Source organism: Thamnophis sirtalis, unplaced genomic scaffold, assembly GCF_051295495.1.
Source record: "Thamnophis sirtalis isolate CommonGarterSnake01/CBP01778 unplaced genomic scaffold, rThaSir2_p1.2 scaffold_1, whole genome shotgun sequence".
Taxonomy (NCBI): domain Eukaryota; kingdom Metazoa; phylum Chordata; class Lepidosauria; order Squamata; family Natricidae; genus Thamnophis; species Thamnophis sirtalis.
This window is the reverse complement of record NW_028261381.1, coordinates 96,133,384-96,150,343: the sequence shown is the minus strand read 5'-3', so window position 1 is coordinate 96,150,343 and position 16,960 is coordinate 96,133,384. Positions and strand designations below refer to the sequence as shown.

General features: G+C 34.5%; 1 protein-coding gene across 9 annotated transcripts in view; it reads right to left on the bottom strand.

Annotated features, from left to right (window-relative positions):
- Positions 1-16,960, bottom strand: part of ANO1 (anoctamin 1) — a 168,081-nt gene that overhangs the window by 69,801 nt on the left and 81,320 nt on the right. For all 9 annotated transcript variants that reach the window (XM_087719234.1, XM_087719257.1, XM_087719225.1 and 6 more), the window contains 2 exons: positions 11,871-12,049; positions 7,579-7,905 (listed from right to left, as the gene is read on the bottom strand). In XM_087719234.1, the coding sequence (XP_087575360.1) occupies positions 7,579-7,905; positions 11,871-12,049 (506 nt within the window). The remainder of the gene's footprint in view (positions 1-7,578; positions 7,906-11,870; positions 12,050-16,960) is intronic.

Sequence of the window (16,960 nt, the reverse complement as noted above, 5' to 3'; positions counted from 1 at the left end):
CAAATGAAATACTGCTACTATAAAAAGTTATTAACCTAAATCTATCAGTTGAACATTGCAATTTGACAATTCACCAGAAACATTTGGCTACAATTTATTACTCATTTACTCTTTTCAGAAGTCCCACTCACTGTAATTGAAATTTCACTTTATTTATGCTCAAATTAATTAACATCTTCAAATTCTTGGTCTAATTGACCAGATCATTATTTTAATATTAATTATTTCAGATACACCAGACCCCTCTTATCATTCAAAGTATTAGTGCTAATGGATTTCCTAAGCAATCCACTTTGACAATCCTACAGAGTTTTGTTTTTAAGACAATTTTCCAAAGTCTGTGCAAGTTAACCCTTCCAAGAAGACAAGTTCCAGAGCTAAGACCTGTTCTCTGTCTTTGATTTGATTACCGTTATTGCTGTTCTAGTTTACACAAGCACAAAAGCTTGTTTTCATACTGCTGCCCTGAACACCTGCTAACAAGAAATACATTACTCAAGAGACATAAGTAGCCGCCAATCTCAATATGGCAGAGCTTCAAAAACACGTACAATATTAGTTTACTTCATGGAGGAGAATTTAATCAATTTAACATATGCTTTCCTTGAAACAAGATTTTAATCTTATCCAATATCAAGGTCAGAAATAAGGTTTCAGTGACACACGATTGCAAGAAATTCTTTTGCCACATATGCTATTTTATTTTCCTGTGAACATCACCTGACATTTGCTTATGTTTTGGATGTCACATATTGCTGAGTAGTGTCTTACTGAGTAGTGTCTTATTTATGCTTATATGGAAAACAGACTCATTGAATTCAATGACTCAATTCAATCTTATAGATTGAGACTTATACTCAAGAAGTTATTCGGTACTGAACTCTAATGTTCTAAGTTTTTTCCTGGGATTAGATCTTAGGGAATACAGTACGGTTTACATCCATATATGTATTCAATTGTACAGCTGTTATATCAAAATGTCTTGAAATAAACTATTTATTTAAAATAAACATACAAATTGTAGCTAACTATACCCTTATTATTTATCATTGCTATGTTCCCACTTTCAATGATTTTTGTAGAAAACAAATATTGGTCATCAAATTGCAAAAAATGCTAATAACATCTCACATTTATATAGGTGATCTTTTTAAGTTTTATGGAAAATCAGAAATTGAAATACAGTTATTAACAAACATTATAAGAATTTTGAGCACAATGGTATTTGGCCTAGAGAAATGTGCAATAAATAGAGGTAAAATCATGAATGGTAGTAGAATTTAAATATTGAATGGCTAAAATCATCAGAAGCCATCAGGATGGAGCCTTCAAGTATCTCGACCATTTACAGTTGGATAACATTAAGCATGGAAACGTTTAAACTGTGATTAGTAAAGTAAAGTCATCCAAGAGCAAGAAGATTGCTAAAGACAAAATTAAATGATGGACATATCTTCAAAGCTTTTAATTAATTAATTTAAAACAATTATATAACAATTATTATTGGCATTTTATACCAAACTCTGGGCGGCTCCCAATCAAGAATTAAAACAACATAAAAACCATATTGAAACTATTAAAATCATAAGTATTAAAAACAAAAACCTAGCACCAAGTCAAGCTATCAATACCAACATGTACTATAGTTACCAATACCTAGGCCATACTTGAGATATGATACACTGCTAGAATTATTAACTAGTTCCAAGTTGAAATAGATAGCTTGAACGTAAAAACAAGAAAACTGATAACTAATCATTATACGTTAAATCCCCGTAGTGATATTGACACATTACACCTGCCTGCAAAAATGGAGGCAAGGTTTACTTCAAGTCAAATAAAACTCTGAAGAAGAAAAGCATGTACTACACTAATTACATAAAAAACAGGCAATAATGAGCTTTAATGCAAGTTAAAAACTGGAACTCATTGAATGTGCAGGAAACAAAACATGAATATCAAAATAACATTACGAAAACACAGAGAAAATGCTGGCAAGGAAAAATATTACATGTGCAATTTGTACAAAAGATTAAGGGGAAAGTGAATTAAGATAACACTTGGCAATGTATGACACCTGAAACATTCAAGAAAAGAAACTGAAGGCTTGATTTTGTCTGCTCAAGAGCAAGTTATTTGAACTAGTGGAAATCTTTAAGCTACACTAACAACTTGCTAACGTATTTGAAAGGCTTGATGTCAGTGGTAGGTTCCTATCAGTTTGGACTGGTTCAGCTGAACCGGTAGTGGTTTGGCAGCCTGGGTCACAGGAACCGGCAGCGACCCAGGCCTGCCACGTCCCCGAACCAGTTCCCTAGGTGGCACCATTGGCTCCACCATCTTGCTTTTTAGTTCTGTGCATGCGCAGAGAAATTTTAATTGCACTGTGCATGCGCACGCAGCACGCATTAAGCAAGCACATGTGTAGCGTGCACATGAGTGAACTGGCAGTAGTGCCTGCTGGAACCCACCTCTGCTTGATACTTATAGTCAGCTAGACCAAAATAGATAATTGATTATTGATTAATTCATGTTTTAATTTAGCTAGGAGATTAGGTCAGAAAACATGCTCTGTTCCAAATATACTTTTTTTTAAAAACAGACGTATCACACTGAATAAACAAAGATTCATACCACTTTCACCCAATATAAAATGAAAGCGCCTTTACAACTCACTTTTCCCTTAGTACATGGGAGGTCTGGCATGATAATTATTCCAATGTCAGGTAAATTAGAGTCACTCCCATTGAAATACATATGCTTAGGTTTTTCTATTTTAATTATCCTGGCACCATTTGTTTTATATCTTAATTATTAATCTAGATGTTTTATTTAACATCTATACTGTACTACCAATTTCTAGTCACAACCTAATTGCATTTTGGAGCCCAGCATTTAATTTAGAATATTTGCTAAAAGGTTCCCATCAATAAAGAGAAGTTACAATAGTAGTATCAATATTTTTTTTTCATAGAGACTTGGAATTCCTGTAATCTTTAAAAACAACGACATGAGTAGTCTTTGGTCCTTTCAGTTTTCCTTAAACATAGGAACGTGTTACTACAAAATTCTAAATACAGATTAATCATTTTGTTTAATATTGACTGCCCTATTCCTGTATGCAAAGCGATGCAAATGTGTTGCTTAAAGGATGCAGAAAGTCCATCAGTATCTTTTATCTGTGAAAATTTACACTGTTGAACAGATACAGTATGTTATCAAACTAATCCCTTACTAGGTTGAAAAATATAACTTACATTTCTTCATTCTCTGCCTTCCAATAAAGTCTGATATGCATTGAAACAAACAACAGTAGAACAAACTTTTTCTAAATTTGTAGAAATTAAGATGTGATTCCAAATGCCTTTGGAGTTCTTGTCATACTTCTAGGATTATTTATACTTTATATTATTTATAATATTTATTAGGCACCTATTTTATCATAAGGTAACTCTGGGAGGCTTTCAGTCATTAAAATATGTCTAAATGTATACATTAAAATATAAATAAATTGAAATCAAACATGCGGGGAGGGTGAAGGCGGAGTGGGTGGAGATGGGATCTGTTGTTATTTGATCAATCACCTTACTATGCTCTTCTCACATTGGGGCCCCAAGCCAACTGGCAGAGCTACATTTTTAGGCTCTTATAATAGGATAGGAGGGTTGGGGCCCACCTCACATGGGGGTGGTGGGTAGATGTTCCAGAGGGCAGCAGCCACAGCAGAGAAGGCTCTTCTCATGGACTCCAACAGCTGGAATAATTGGGCTAACAGGACCCACAGAATCCCTCCTCTACTATCACAAGTGTAATGGGTCAATCCCAGTAGGGTGAGACCATCTTTCAAGTAACCTGCGATAGGATAGATTTATATCTGCAACAGCATCAGCTGTTTAAACTATATTTGAAAGATATAGTGTTTATCTCTAACGCTTAAATCATTCTTAGCGCTCTGCATGTTTAAAAGTACAATATATTTTTTCAATCCGTAAGATTTAATTCAATGATGTACAGGACAAAATAATGAGGTTTATTTTATATCTTCCATATAAGTCCAGATGATATGATCAAAATCAGTAATTTGGGGATATGGTTTGAGTAAGGTTAAAATTATGGATTAAGAACATAGGACACACATCAATATGGGTTTGAATGTTTGCTAGTAATACAGCTCTCAAAGACACAGCTTTTGTCATTAAATGACATCAAACTTTTATTTAATGTAAAGGTATTTCTATCAATGATGGAATGACTCTGTCTCTCTCTGCCTCTGTCTCTGTCTCTCTCTCTCACACACACAGACATCCACCCACCCACCCACACACACACACACACCACTTTGGACACATACCAAACTTTTGACAGGGCATTATCATAATATACATATGACCACATGAATGGATTAGTTGTATTGGATTATATCAAGGCTTGTATGAAATAGAGAAATCCTAGAGGAATAGCATGATAGTTTATTATAAGAAAGAATTTATAGTAATCCAAATTAGTTGGAGTCCTAAAGGAAAGGAAACAAATCTGGCAAGATTAAGCAGATTTTCAGAGAAAACTTGTAAAATGTGCATTTCTTCAGGCATTCTACTGGGATTAGAGCGAATTGGGATATTTCTACAAAACCCTAGGCCTTGGTCTTATTTTAGTAAATATGACTCTTGTTTTTTAGTTACTCATCTTCAGCCTTGCATGACTATCCTTGCAAAAGGCCACTGGCAGAGAGGGACACATCCCTTTGGGAAATAATACTGTCAAGTCAAAATATACTTCCGTGGGAATCTCTCTACTTGTTTGTTTTGGAACCTTGCCCCTTGAAGAAAAGCACATTCTCCCACCTATTTATCTCTCTATTCTACAGATTTATACATGGGCTGAAATGATATGAGCTAAAGGTGAATTCTTCTGAATACAATATTAGAAGCCCTTTAGAATATTGCCCTTTATTTGGGTTATTCTTTCAGAACTAAAATCTTTGTACAGATAGGGTAGTAATTCCATGGAAATGGGTACCTATCTCAAAATGTTATATCATGACTTTGCTGTAACTTGTGGCTTTGTGGCTCCAAATTCAAAGTTATCCAGGGAAACTAAATGCACATATATTCAGGACCAATAGAAGAAATACTTTTTTCTGAATGTAATTAAATTGCCCTCCTATGAGGAAAGACTACACTAACCAAGCCTCCTTAGCTTGGAGTAAGAGCCAGTTGATATAATGGTTCCAGACTAGAAACCAAGAGACTGCGAGTTCTAGTCTTGGCTTAGGCACAAAGCCAAATGAGTGATCTTGGGCCAGTCATTTTCTTCAGCCCTAGGAAGGAGACAATGGCAAACCACTTCTGAAAAACCTTGCCAAGAAAACTACAGGGACTTGTCCAGGCAATCTCTGTGAATTAGATACAATTGAACAGAAAGAAAAAAAAGGTAAGAACATGATAGTTATATATAAATTCATTCATGTCCATAGATAATAGGCAGAGAGGAAACTTCCCTCTTTCTTACAACTTTAGAACTTTAATGCATCCACCAAAATTAAATACAAGCAGTCTCAGAACCAACAAAAGAAAATACCACAGCACAAACTGTGGAATTGGCTACCAGTAGTTGTCATGGTAGCCAATTTCTGCCATTTTAAAAGAGGACAGAAGAGGTTGATGGAAGAATAGGTTGTGAATGGCTACTAACACTGATTGGCTCTTTACCACCTTATGAATTATAGACAGTTTACAATAAGCTATGGTGGCTGAGAAATGATGGGGATCTCTATACATCTGTCCAGCCTTATGAACTTTCCAAATGCATCTAGTTGACCATGGTGTGGCCTGGAACATTAGACTACTTGTGCCTATGATTTGATTTACAAGTGCCTTTCCTATGTTCCTCTCTTTAAATTTGGAACTTAGAATATGTAGTATAAGAAACATTTTTTAAAATAACTTTTTATAGACTACTTAAATCCTTTTATATTTTATACCTGGTACAATCCTGCGAACTGTTACAAAACCTGAATATGAAGGGAATATGAGAATCTACATTCAGTAAATTTAGTATTGTCTCTTTTCCCAAGCTTATTAAATGTATTATGAAAGTTATATAGTATTACATACCATGAATGATGCACAAAGCACTATTACTACTACTATTTTATACTGTCCCATCTAGATATGGACCATATGTTTCTGCTTCCTTCCACTTCTTTTTGTAAGTAAGCTGAAAATATTGTTATTTATTTTGGCAATGACATTGTGGTGGACTAACCATATTTATTTGTATGCATATGTTTTGATATCGTTTTGAACTGCTTTACATCAGGAGTGCCAAACCTACTGTCTGTGGGCCGGATGGGTCAAGTGCTGGCCACCCCCACCCCCATTTTAGCAAAGGAGGAAAAGTTGCAATATGTGACGTGACTACAATGTGATGATGTGATTTTGACACCCCTGCTTTAGATCATACATTGCATTTTAAATTCTATATAAGAAATGTTAACATCTTATAATGTGGGGATATGCATAACATGATAGGCAGAATACAAATATTGTAAATGAATGCGGTGATTTTGCAAATTAGATTAGATTCTGCCTTCTTATATATTGGAGTTAACATGAGTTTCAAATGAAAAGCAGTACAGTATTCATTCCTCAACATTATGAAGCGTTATATTTGATTTGGTAAAAAATTTATAACCACCATCTGCCCAAGTGCCTAACATTAGTTATCCCAGATATAAAGGTATTATGCCTCATTTCATCATAATTTAATTAATCATGTAGCATTTGGATTTAGTTGTACCACCAGAAATTCCTGTCATTTATGAAAAAAACTCTGCTTAATTACCATTATTTAGCTTTTTTCTTCTTTTAACTAATATATCACATTTTGACTAATTTCTTTGATGAGTTAGGAGGTACTTTTAACTTTTCATAATTTCTGACATCACTGTTCTTTGCTCAAGCTCTAAAATCTTGCATGTCTAAATGCTGCAATGCTAGGTGGTCTAAAAGATATTGAGACTAATTCCGGATAACTACATGGGCAAGTTTTTGACATATATTGACAATAAAATACAAATAGTCAAGATCTTTTTCTTGCTTCTGTTGGGATTTTCCCATCCAACTTCAGCCAGTTTAGTCCTGTTTAGCCTTTTCTAGATCAGTCAACGTTACATAATGGCTCCTACCTGGTCCACTGTAGGCTGAATGCTAATAACACTCAATAACTGGACAGTATACATTATTTCATTATGTTTTGATAGGAGATTTTGAAGTTTAAGGAAACTCATCAGTTTCTCATTTTAAAAAGACTACTTGAGATATGATTATTATAAATGAAAGTCATGTGCCCCTATACAGATGGCTGCAATAATATACAGTGGTGTTCAATTTGCATTTTTGTTCAATCACTTTTAAGAGGAAGTCCATTATATAAATAAAGCTAATAAATACAACAAATATAATATGCTTAATTGAACCTATGAAGGCTTTGAAATTCTTATGAACTTTTCAGCAACCAATCAATATACTAATAATTTTTATATGCACAGAAAAATAAAGGAAAAGGAGTAATTACATCTTCATCTCTTTCCAGCTCAAGACCAGCCTGCATAAGGTTGCTTTCATACTCTTCTCTGCGGAATCTCTTGTCATCTTCATGATAATCCATGTGAGGTGCACCTTCATCCATGCTAAGCTGCCCTCCTTTTCCAGGAAGTGGTTTGTCTTGCTTAACGCTTCGAGGTCCCATATCATTGAAATGGATTCGCCGAGTGAGTGTCTTACTAAATGAGGACTTCTTGTAGTGGTAAACCAGAATATAATCCACTTTCCTTTTGCCATCTCTAAAAAAAAGTCCATATTTGCAGTTGGCATCTGGATCTTGTGAGAATGAATTTAATAGCTGTAAATGAAATGAAAGAGATTGAAATAAATGTTGACATTAAGCATGAAAATAGTTAAGGATTAACTAGTTATTTTTGGACACCAAAGGGTAATCTTGCCAGACTGTAAACTTACAAAACACTGTTCTTTAATATTTAAAACTTTGTTGGTGGGTCAGGGGCCTGAAATGGTAAACAAAGAACAAACAAATAACAAGCCATCTGAGGTAACAGATGACTTCACTCATTTGTTTTGCACAGTACACTGGCTTTGTGAAATTTCTGTATGTTAAGATCTCAAATTACTGCATCCTGAAAATCATTAGCTGATTTTCAACTAGAGATACAGATTGAGTTAGGCGCTTTGGATTTTTTGTTTAATGATGTCTTAAACATGTGTTGAGATCACATGTTTTACTCTACAAAGGCTATTTGTCTTTTTGCTACTGACAAATACATTAATATTACATTCAAATATTTGTCACTATTCTTCATCATCTGAAAAAGAAATCAGTTTTAATAGAGACTGAAAGAAACCAGCTGGTCATACAACTCAGCCAAAAAGATCCATGGACTTTGGCCAGTAAGGGACCAAGGTTCAGTTTTTGCTTCATTCGTGATTTTTTTCTCATGGAAAATTAAAATGGAAATACAACACTCATTCTACCCCCTGCAGTTTCGTGTTAACTGGAAGTAGTATTGCAATTAAAGTTTGTGTTTTTCAAAACATATGTACTTCTTAAAAATAGGTTTCTGAGTAAAAAAATGTAATGGTTGTGAATCCCAATTTATCTTCCATTAAAAGCATTTTTGCTTATTTGTAGATCATGATTAAGAAAGCCATGGCTTAGTGTAATGTGTGGGCACATTTAATGTGGATAAACCAAGTTTACTCACAGATGTACAGCAGGACCTGATTTGCAATTCCTAAAACAATTAGGATTGTTATTTTATCTCTTCAAAAGCTCAAACTAAAATGTAGGTCACAGAACTTCTAAACAGAAGACAGCTTTCAAAATGCTGAAGTATCCAGTGCTACATAAATAGATGCACCTGTAAAGACTTTTGCAACTCACTACATTAGGAAAATTTGATACCTTAGAATCACCATATGACTAAAAAGATTGAATTACTTTGCGCAGTGAAAACCTATGCTGATGTTTCAGATTGGGAATGGAACTTATAAACCTACTTATCCTTAATTAAACAAAGTATTTCAAATCATTACTTTATTGGGCTGTAAGAAGAAAGAAAACCATCAATGCTTCCAAGTTTGCATGTGTGGTCTTTCTCCAGAGACCACTTTCTATAAATTGGACTGAGGCATAAAAAACAGATGCTTCCTTTTTAAGGGAAAAAAGTTTAATCCATCTTTTTAAAATACTTTTTGACAAAGATACTCTGATCTTTTTGACAAAGATACTCTTTTGATTCTGTGAAGTGTTTTTGTTTAAGAACTTTAGTAAGTTTTAATATATAAATTTTAGCCAGTGATTAAAATGCCTTTAAAATCTGGGGTTATAGAATTAGTTGGGTGTTTAAGGTTATGCTAGCCTACGATGGAAGACTGCATACAGATAATTTAATTTTTTAGTAATCTATTCAATATATTATAGATTTCAACACTGTGTCTTTGCAATTTTTTATTTCTTCTGTTTTTGTACTGTCTACATTTACTGTAGTGGACCTATAGAACAGTTTTTAAAGAATTTTAATGTTTTTATTCAGGGTGTGTGCCTGTTTCTCTCTCTCTCTCTCTTTCTCTCTCTCTCTCTCTCTCTCTCTCTCTCTCCACACATCTACACACACACACATACACAAACACAAACACAATTTACTTTTCCATTCATTATCACTGACAATGTCTAATTAGTTTCTTGTTACATGTGTTTGTATTGCTTTCATGTCTTGTTTACTTATTTATCTATGGCATTAAGAAACTTAGGCACATTTCTCCACTGGAAAAGCATAGTTGTTTCAAGTTCTCTAACACTCTTTCAAAGCACTGAATCAAACTTGTGTTTGATTCATAGTTTTGCAATGTATAAGAAATGAAATAAGGGCACAAGGTTCTATTGAAAGCAAATTGGTTCCTTTTCAGCTACATTGCTTCATTCAATTCCCTACTGCTTTAAGAATTGTCATGGGGTATAAAAATATTGAATTTAACAATCATTGTACTCCACCCACAAATGGAATATATTGATTAATTTTTATTAACTTTTTATATTCCCAACTAGTGAACCAGAGTACAATTTGGACTACCAAATATTTTGAATCAATATAAAAATGTTGCTTCCATATTTGGCTCAATGAATCCTTAATGTAATCCTTTCAAAGAGCTGCTCCAATTATGAATTACCATGGCACCATAATTTAAATGCTCACATATATCCCCATTCTGACCAAATCATTTATATTCTTTCCCGTTTAATGTTTGTATCATGGGAGACAGACATGTAAGAGTGCAATTAAGCACCCTAATTGCAACACATGCCTCTAAAACTATTTTTTCCAGGTCATTACATTATTACATTATGTTATTGTTACAGTGATTTCAAATTTTGATTGGAAACCCCAGAATTAAATTTTATAACAAAAATAACTTAAAAATAACTTTAAAAGGACATGTAAAAATATTTTTATATAAAAATATTAAAAAGGGCATATGCATTGATATTCCTGCCAAATACCATATAAATTCACTAACCAATCAGTAATTATTAATGGAAAGGGTACAAATATTTTCTCTCCACCATTTCAGAAAGGCAATTCAAGTTTTATGACTTTGCAAGTCATAGTTCTTCTAGGTTAGTGGGATATTTATAATGTTGTATTAAGAAACAAAACATTGTGTTCCAATTTTCTTAACCTATTGTCTTTTTTATTCTTAATTTTATTAGTTTACTCAATCACAAGGCCTTATCTCATTTATTAGCAAGGTTTTTTTAACCATGTCATTTGTACTGTTATAACTTTGTCTTCTCTACATATATGGATTTCTAAGCCTACTAACTTCATTCTTTTATTTGTATTTGTTTGTTAGATTTATATCTCTGGGTTTTTTTCCCAGAACTATATGGCACTCCTTTCTCCAGCTTTTTTCCACAAAAACAATCCCGTGCAATTCAAAATCATCCCTCAAATTTCAGTAGCTATCCATAGATTTGAACTTTGGTCCCTCAGTCTTGCTCCAATATTTTAACTGCTATTTCTTGAAAGTGTTTGCTATCCTATTTGATATGTCAAAGTTTAAAATTTGATTTTTTAAAGAATAGTTTAAACAATGAGCTTTGAAAATTGATTATATATACAAAATTGGCTTGTGAATATGTTAAGATTGTCACTTTGTTTCTGATCGTAAATTGGAAAATAAGCCGATTAATTTAATTTAAAAGTTCAAATTAGACTTGACTTTGCATGTCTGTAGATTAATTACCACTAACAATTTAATTTTGATAAATAGCCACATATTTTTGAGGATTGCATTGATGTAAATATAAAAAATCAATACAATTAAACTTACCTTGAAAAGTTATATGACATGGGTACTTAAAGATACAATTGAAATCAGTGCAAAAAATCAAAAACTATATATTATTTCTGTAATGCAATTGGATGCAAAATACTTATCTACATATTTGTGTGTTTAGGCATATGCATGTGTTTGTATGTGTGTATATACAGAACAATTGTAAAGACACACAGTCAAACACACACACACAGATGTCTGTCTTTTTCCCATACGGTTCTTTAGAATGATGCAGTTCCAAAGAGAAACTTTTCATTCTTATTTTTTTTTTAAATAACCAGAAAGCTATGCTTTTTAGTAACTAACACCAAAGCCCTACATTTGGAAGGAAAAAAGTACTGTGAGCTGTACAACGTCAGCCACAAAATTGTATGGCACTAGGGAAATTAAGCTACATTACCTAGGTGCCTCCTGAACCCATAGACCAGGTGAGCAAGCGGCTCTTTTACTCACTGTACTTTCTGTGCGAACATAGCCGATGTCTTCAATAGCTCTGATGTTGATGATGTGGATTCCCTTCTCCTCGGCAGGTAATGTGGAGTATTTCTCATTCATCCTCATTGTTGTTTCATTAGAAGCATCTCTGAAATTTTCTGGGAGAAACTCCACCCCATGAAATGAACTGTCAGGGTCTAAAGAAAAGAGAAACAGCTTAGCTTAGAGCTTTTCATGGCATCGCTTTTCCAGCTGGAACATGTCCAGGTCTGCCTCTCCCCCTGCCTTTTGTTTTCTGAAAGGACCTCCCCTGTCTTCTCTCCTTTACGCTCCCCGGCTCTACTCTGAACACTTGTATGCTTTGCCCAGGTTCCTTCTTGGCATTGGCTCAGCTAATCAGCCCTGTAGAAAAGATTCTGTGTCACAATATAGATGCTGCCAGACTCTTTAGACTGCAGTAGCAGCTGAATGAATTGAATGTCTAATTAATTGTTTCACAAACAGCCATTACAAATTCATTGTCCTCAACATACAAACAAATAATAGTAGCATATAAGCAGAACAAAACAGAGACCCACACGGAATATGCTGCATGCTAACTTACCTACACAGCCGTACTGTATAAATAATGTTATAGTCAGAACACAAATTGAGTCAATTCTGTCAATTGTAAAGAATTATGAAATTTGAAACAAGGACAATCTGCCAGCGTGTACACCTGAGCCCCGACCGTTACAAGTGTTAACAATGTAAGGTGTAAGGCAGAACAAACGTATTACATAATGAACAGGAAATCATAAAAAGATGACATGTAAATACTTCAGTAATATTAAGCTGTAACCTATAAAGTAAAAATGAACTTCTAGTAAATTCGAGGATAGGTGTACTTTAAATCCCAACTTTTGTATCACCAGTACATTATAAAGATGCTGGTTTACTTACAAAAGTCTAATAGGGATGCATTATAACACAATCTCAATTTTTAGTATGTTACACTAAATAATACCTCTATTGTGATTTTTTTTTGAGATTGCCATTACTCCTTTAGTCACTATGTGAGGATAACAGGGTGAGTCAAGGCTCTTCACACCACAAGTAATCTATAATCCTGAATCTTACATTAAGAATGAGGTGGTCTAATGAAGATCCAGAGAAGATTAGACATGCATAACTTGCCTCGCAAGTTATTTTCCCCTATGAAGCACAATGTTTGGGTGACTGCCAGGCAAAGCTAACTATCATGCAACTATTGGCAGCACATCTCCAACTTTTCTGTATGAAATTCTATGAGCAATTATATTTGGGACTTTCTTGTAGGAACACGATGGAATGCTCTGCAACAGAGGGCAATCTTCATTGTAACATCTGTAGAATTGATACAGCATAAAAAAATCAACAATGAACCCCATCTTCCACAAATAAAAAATTATGACTAGAACACTAATTGAAACTTTTCTCAAATTAAGACTGGAACTGGAATTGACATGTACTTTTGAACCAGCACTTATTATAGTTTTAAAATTCTGGAACAAATATTACTTGAGCAAAATGTTACGTAAAACACAGTCACGTTTTGAAGTTGAGTTGTTTCCAACTATCTCAGAGAACTTGCAAAGCTTGATAGCAATGGCTCAACAATTAATAAAATCGTAGACGATCAGGTCAAGGATATGTTTTTTCCGCTTCTAGTTGAAAATGGTAACTCTGTGTGCTGTATCAAAATCCACTTTGAAAAAGCAGGTAGAACAAACCCCCTAAAAGTTGGATACTGAGGCTAGTTGCAAAACTTTCTGGGCAGGGATAGCCTGACTATGTGCTCTAGTAACCTCTTGGCTGGATTTCTGCCATGTGTTATATGTGGGGCTATTTTGGAAGTTTTGGAAATCTCAGAAAGTCTAAAATAGAGTTGTAATGTTATTAACTGGAGCTGGTCTAATCCATAATATGATATTAAGTTAGTGCTCTGCCAATTGCATTGGCTTTCTCACTCCCTTTTATCCCAGGCCCAATTTAAGACTGTAATGCTAATTTTTAAAGAACTGGTGGCGTGTGGCCAAAGTAGCTCAAGGAATGCTCCTGCTTATGCACTAACCTGATGAATTAAATGCAGGAGATGTACACAATTTTATAAAGAGGATGTTTGTGGAATTCTTGAAAGAGAAGAAACTTTATTCTAAATATCCCAGGCGTGCAGGAGTAATCAGCTTGTTTCGTTGAGTTAATACTTTTAATATAATAAAGGTAAAGGTTCCCCTCGCACATATATGCTAATTGTTCCCAACTCTAGGGGGTTGTTCTCATCTTGGTTTCAAAGCCAAAGAGCCAGTACTGTCTAAAGACATCTCCATGGTCATGTGGACTGCATGATTAAACATTGATGGCGCACAGAATGCTGGGACCAAAGGTGGTCCCTATTTTTCTACTTGCATTTTTACATACTTTTCAACTTCTAGGTTGGCAGAAGCTGGGACAAGTAATGGGAGCTCACTCCGTTATGTGGCGCTAGGGATTTGAACCACTGAACTGCCAACCTTCTAATCGACAAGCTCAGCATCTTAGCCAATGAGCCCTTTTTAACATAATATGAATACATAAAACAAATTAACTGAATAATTTGCAGTTTCATAGGTACCAAATTGATGTAGGAAAATATTAATCCATCATTTGTATCCACAATTATTTTACACTAGAGCAATACTATATTTAAATAAACTGAAAACAAAATACTGGTAATTTGCTTAGATAACTCTGAAACTAAACTCTCATCCAAAGCAAGTTCACCCTCTGGCAGAGAAACCAAACCATTTCTTCTTCTAGATCCATTATACTTTGACTTGAAAGAGATTTCTTTCTCCCTCCCTCCTATCGGCAACAGAAAAAAATCAATTACAAATGCTTTGTGGATTGTTTCCATACAATGGATGTAAAAGCTGACCTGTGATCCCTGTTGGAAAGATGTAAAGATGTAAGGAGACAGCCACGCTTCGACATACTTGCCTCTGAACTTTATCTGGTGTAATATTGGTACATTATTATTGGGTTAAACTGGAGCTCTCCAGTTGTCCCTAATTCCAATGAACATGCAAACAACATTTTGGATTATGATTCAGGTGCATATTTAGTTATTATTTATTATCTTAAATACATCCCAGAAATAATGGCTCGGTGAACATATATAAACTGGACCTTGGTATTGTATTTGATTGACATAAATTATATTTGTAGTATTATGAATAAATTTTAATCATAACAAGATTATGTGGGTTAACCTAAATAAAGTAACATCCCATCCAAATCCTTTCAGAATCAACTCAAAAAAGCTGCATGAACAAATTTTTGAGAATAAATTCATTTGGAAATAAGAATGTATAATTGGATTGCTTGACTGCTATCCTATATATACTTGAAGAGAAGATAATATCTGTAATATCAATCTGTAGCTCAGAATTGAACTATAGAGTCCTTGATAGCAATAGCAATAGCAGTTAGACTTATATACCGCTTCATAGGGCTTTCAGCCCTCTCTAAGCGGTTTACGGAGTCAGCATATTGCCCCCAACAATGCGAGTCCTCATTTTACCCACCTCGGAAGGATGGAAGGCTGAGTCAACCCTGAGCCGGTGAGATTTGAACCGCCGAACTGCAGTTAGCAGTCAGCTGAAGTGGCCTGCAGTGCTGCACTCTAACCACTGCGCCACCTCGGCTCTCACATTCTGAATGTACCAGTGATAGCTCTTCAAGTATGCAGATTTCTTGATGCTCTCTTACCTTTGTTATTTGCTTGTAGATATTTCATTACCTAACTAGATAGCATCATCAGACGATGCTATCTAATCAGGTAATGAAATGTATGCAAGCAGAAACAAAGCTATAACAGCATCAAGAAGTCTGCATACTTGAAGAGCTATCACTGGTACATTCAGAATATTAATCACATAATTTAACCAAAAGCAATATTTTAATAAGATCACGTGTACGAAAAGTTCAGACATTATGATAATTAAGAAATGTTTTCATTATTGCTTAACTATGTGGAAAGATCTACTACTGAAGACTTAAGAAATCTTACCAGTAAATTCTTTGTGCCTTGAGCTTATTCCAGAAGTTACAGTTAAATTGACTGGAATTAACAAGCATTGTGATCTATTTGGGGAATGTTGTATTGTATTTTGAATAAATTAAATGTTAATTTCAATGTTGTTGTTAGTTGCAAAGTCATATGTGACCCATCACGACCACATTGACGATGTTCCTCTAAGCCTTTCTGTCCTCTACCATCCCCCGGAGTCCATTTAAGCTCATGCCAATTGCTTCAGTGACTCCATCCAGCCCCCTCATTCTCTGTCTTTCCATTCTTCTTTTGTCCTCAATCATTCCCAGGATTAGGCTCTTCTCTAGTGAGTCCTTCTTTCTCATTCGGTGGCCAAAGTATTTGAGTAATTTCAATGTTACAGTAACTTTTTAAATGGGGCATATTACTTAATTCAAAATTAAACACAATTATGTATAAAGTATCTTTCTAAAACATCTAGTTTAATCATTTTGTTTTCTCAATCAAATAACACATTTGATAATGTGTTACTTTTAGAATACAGCAGTGCCAAAGAAATAATGACCAGTAGTTGCTCTCTATTTACAAATGTGTGTGTTTTTGTGTGTGTGCGTGCACACACACACACACACACACACACACACACACACACACACACAGAGAGTATATATAGATTCTTAACATTCTTCAGTATACTTAATAAGTAAAAATTGTACAAATAGTAGGTGCAAGGAAGTAAACTATAAACATTTCATTCAATTATTGTAAACTGAAGCACTGTAAGATTAAGTAAATTTCCGGAACCACACAGGAAATTTTTGTTAGAGTCAAGTATTTGCTCAATCCGTGAACACTCAATCCATCATTTTAATATCTACACTTCCTCTTTTCTCACTTACTTTATGATTTGAACCGCCAAACTGCCAACCTTTCTGATTGACAAGCTCAGCGTCGTCTTAGCCACTGAGCCACCGTGTCCCCTTTTATATTCCATAGGTAAAGGTAAAGGTTCCCCTTGCACATATGTGCTAGTTGTTCCCGTTTATATTCCACAAAT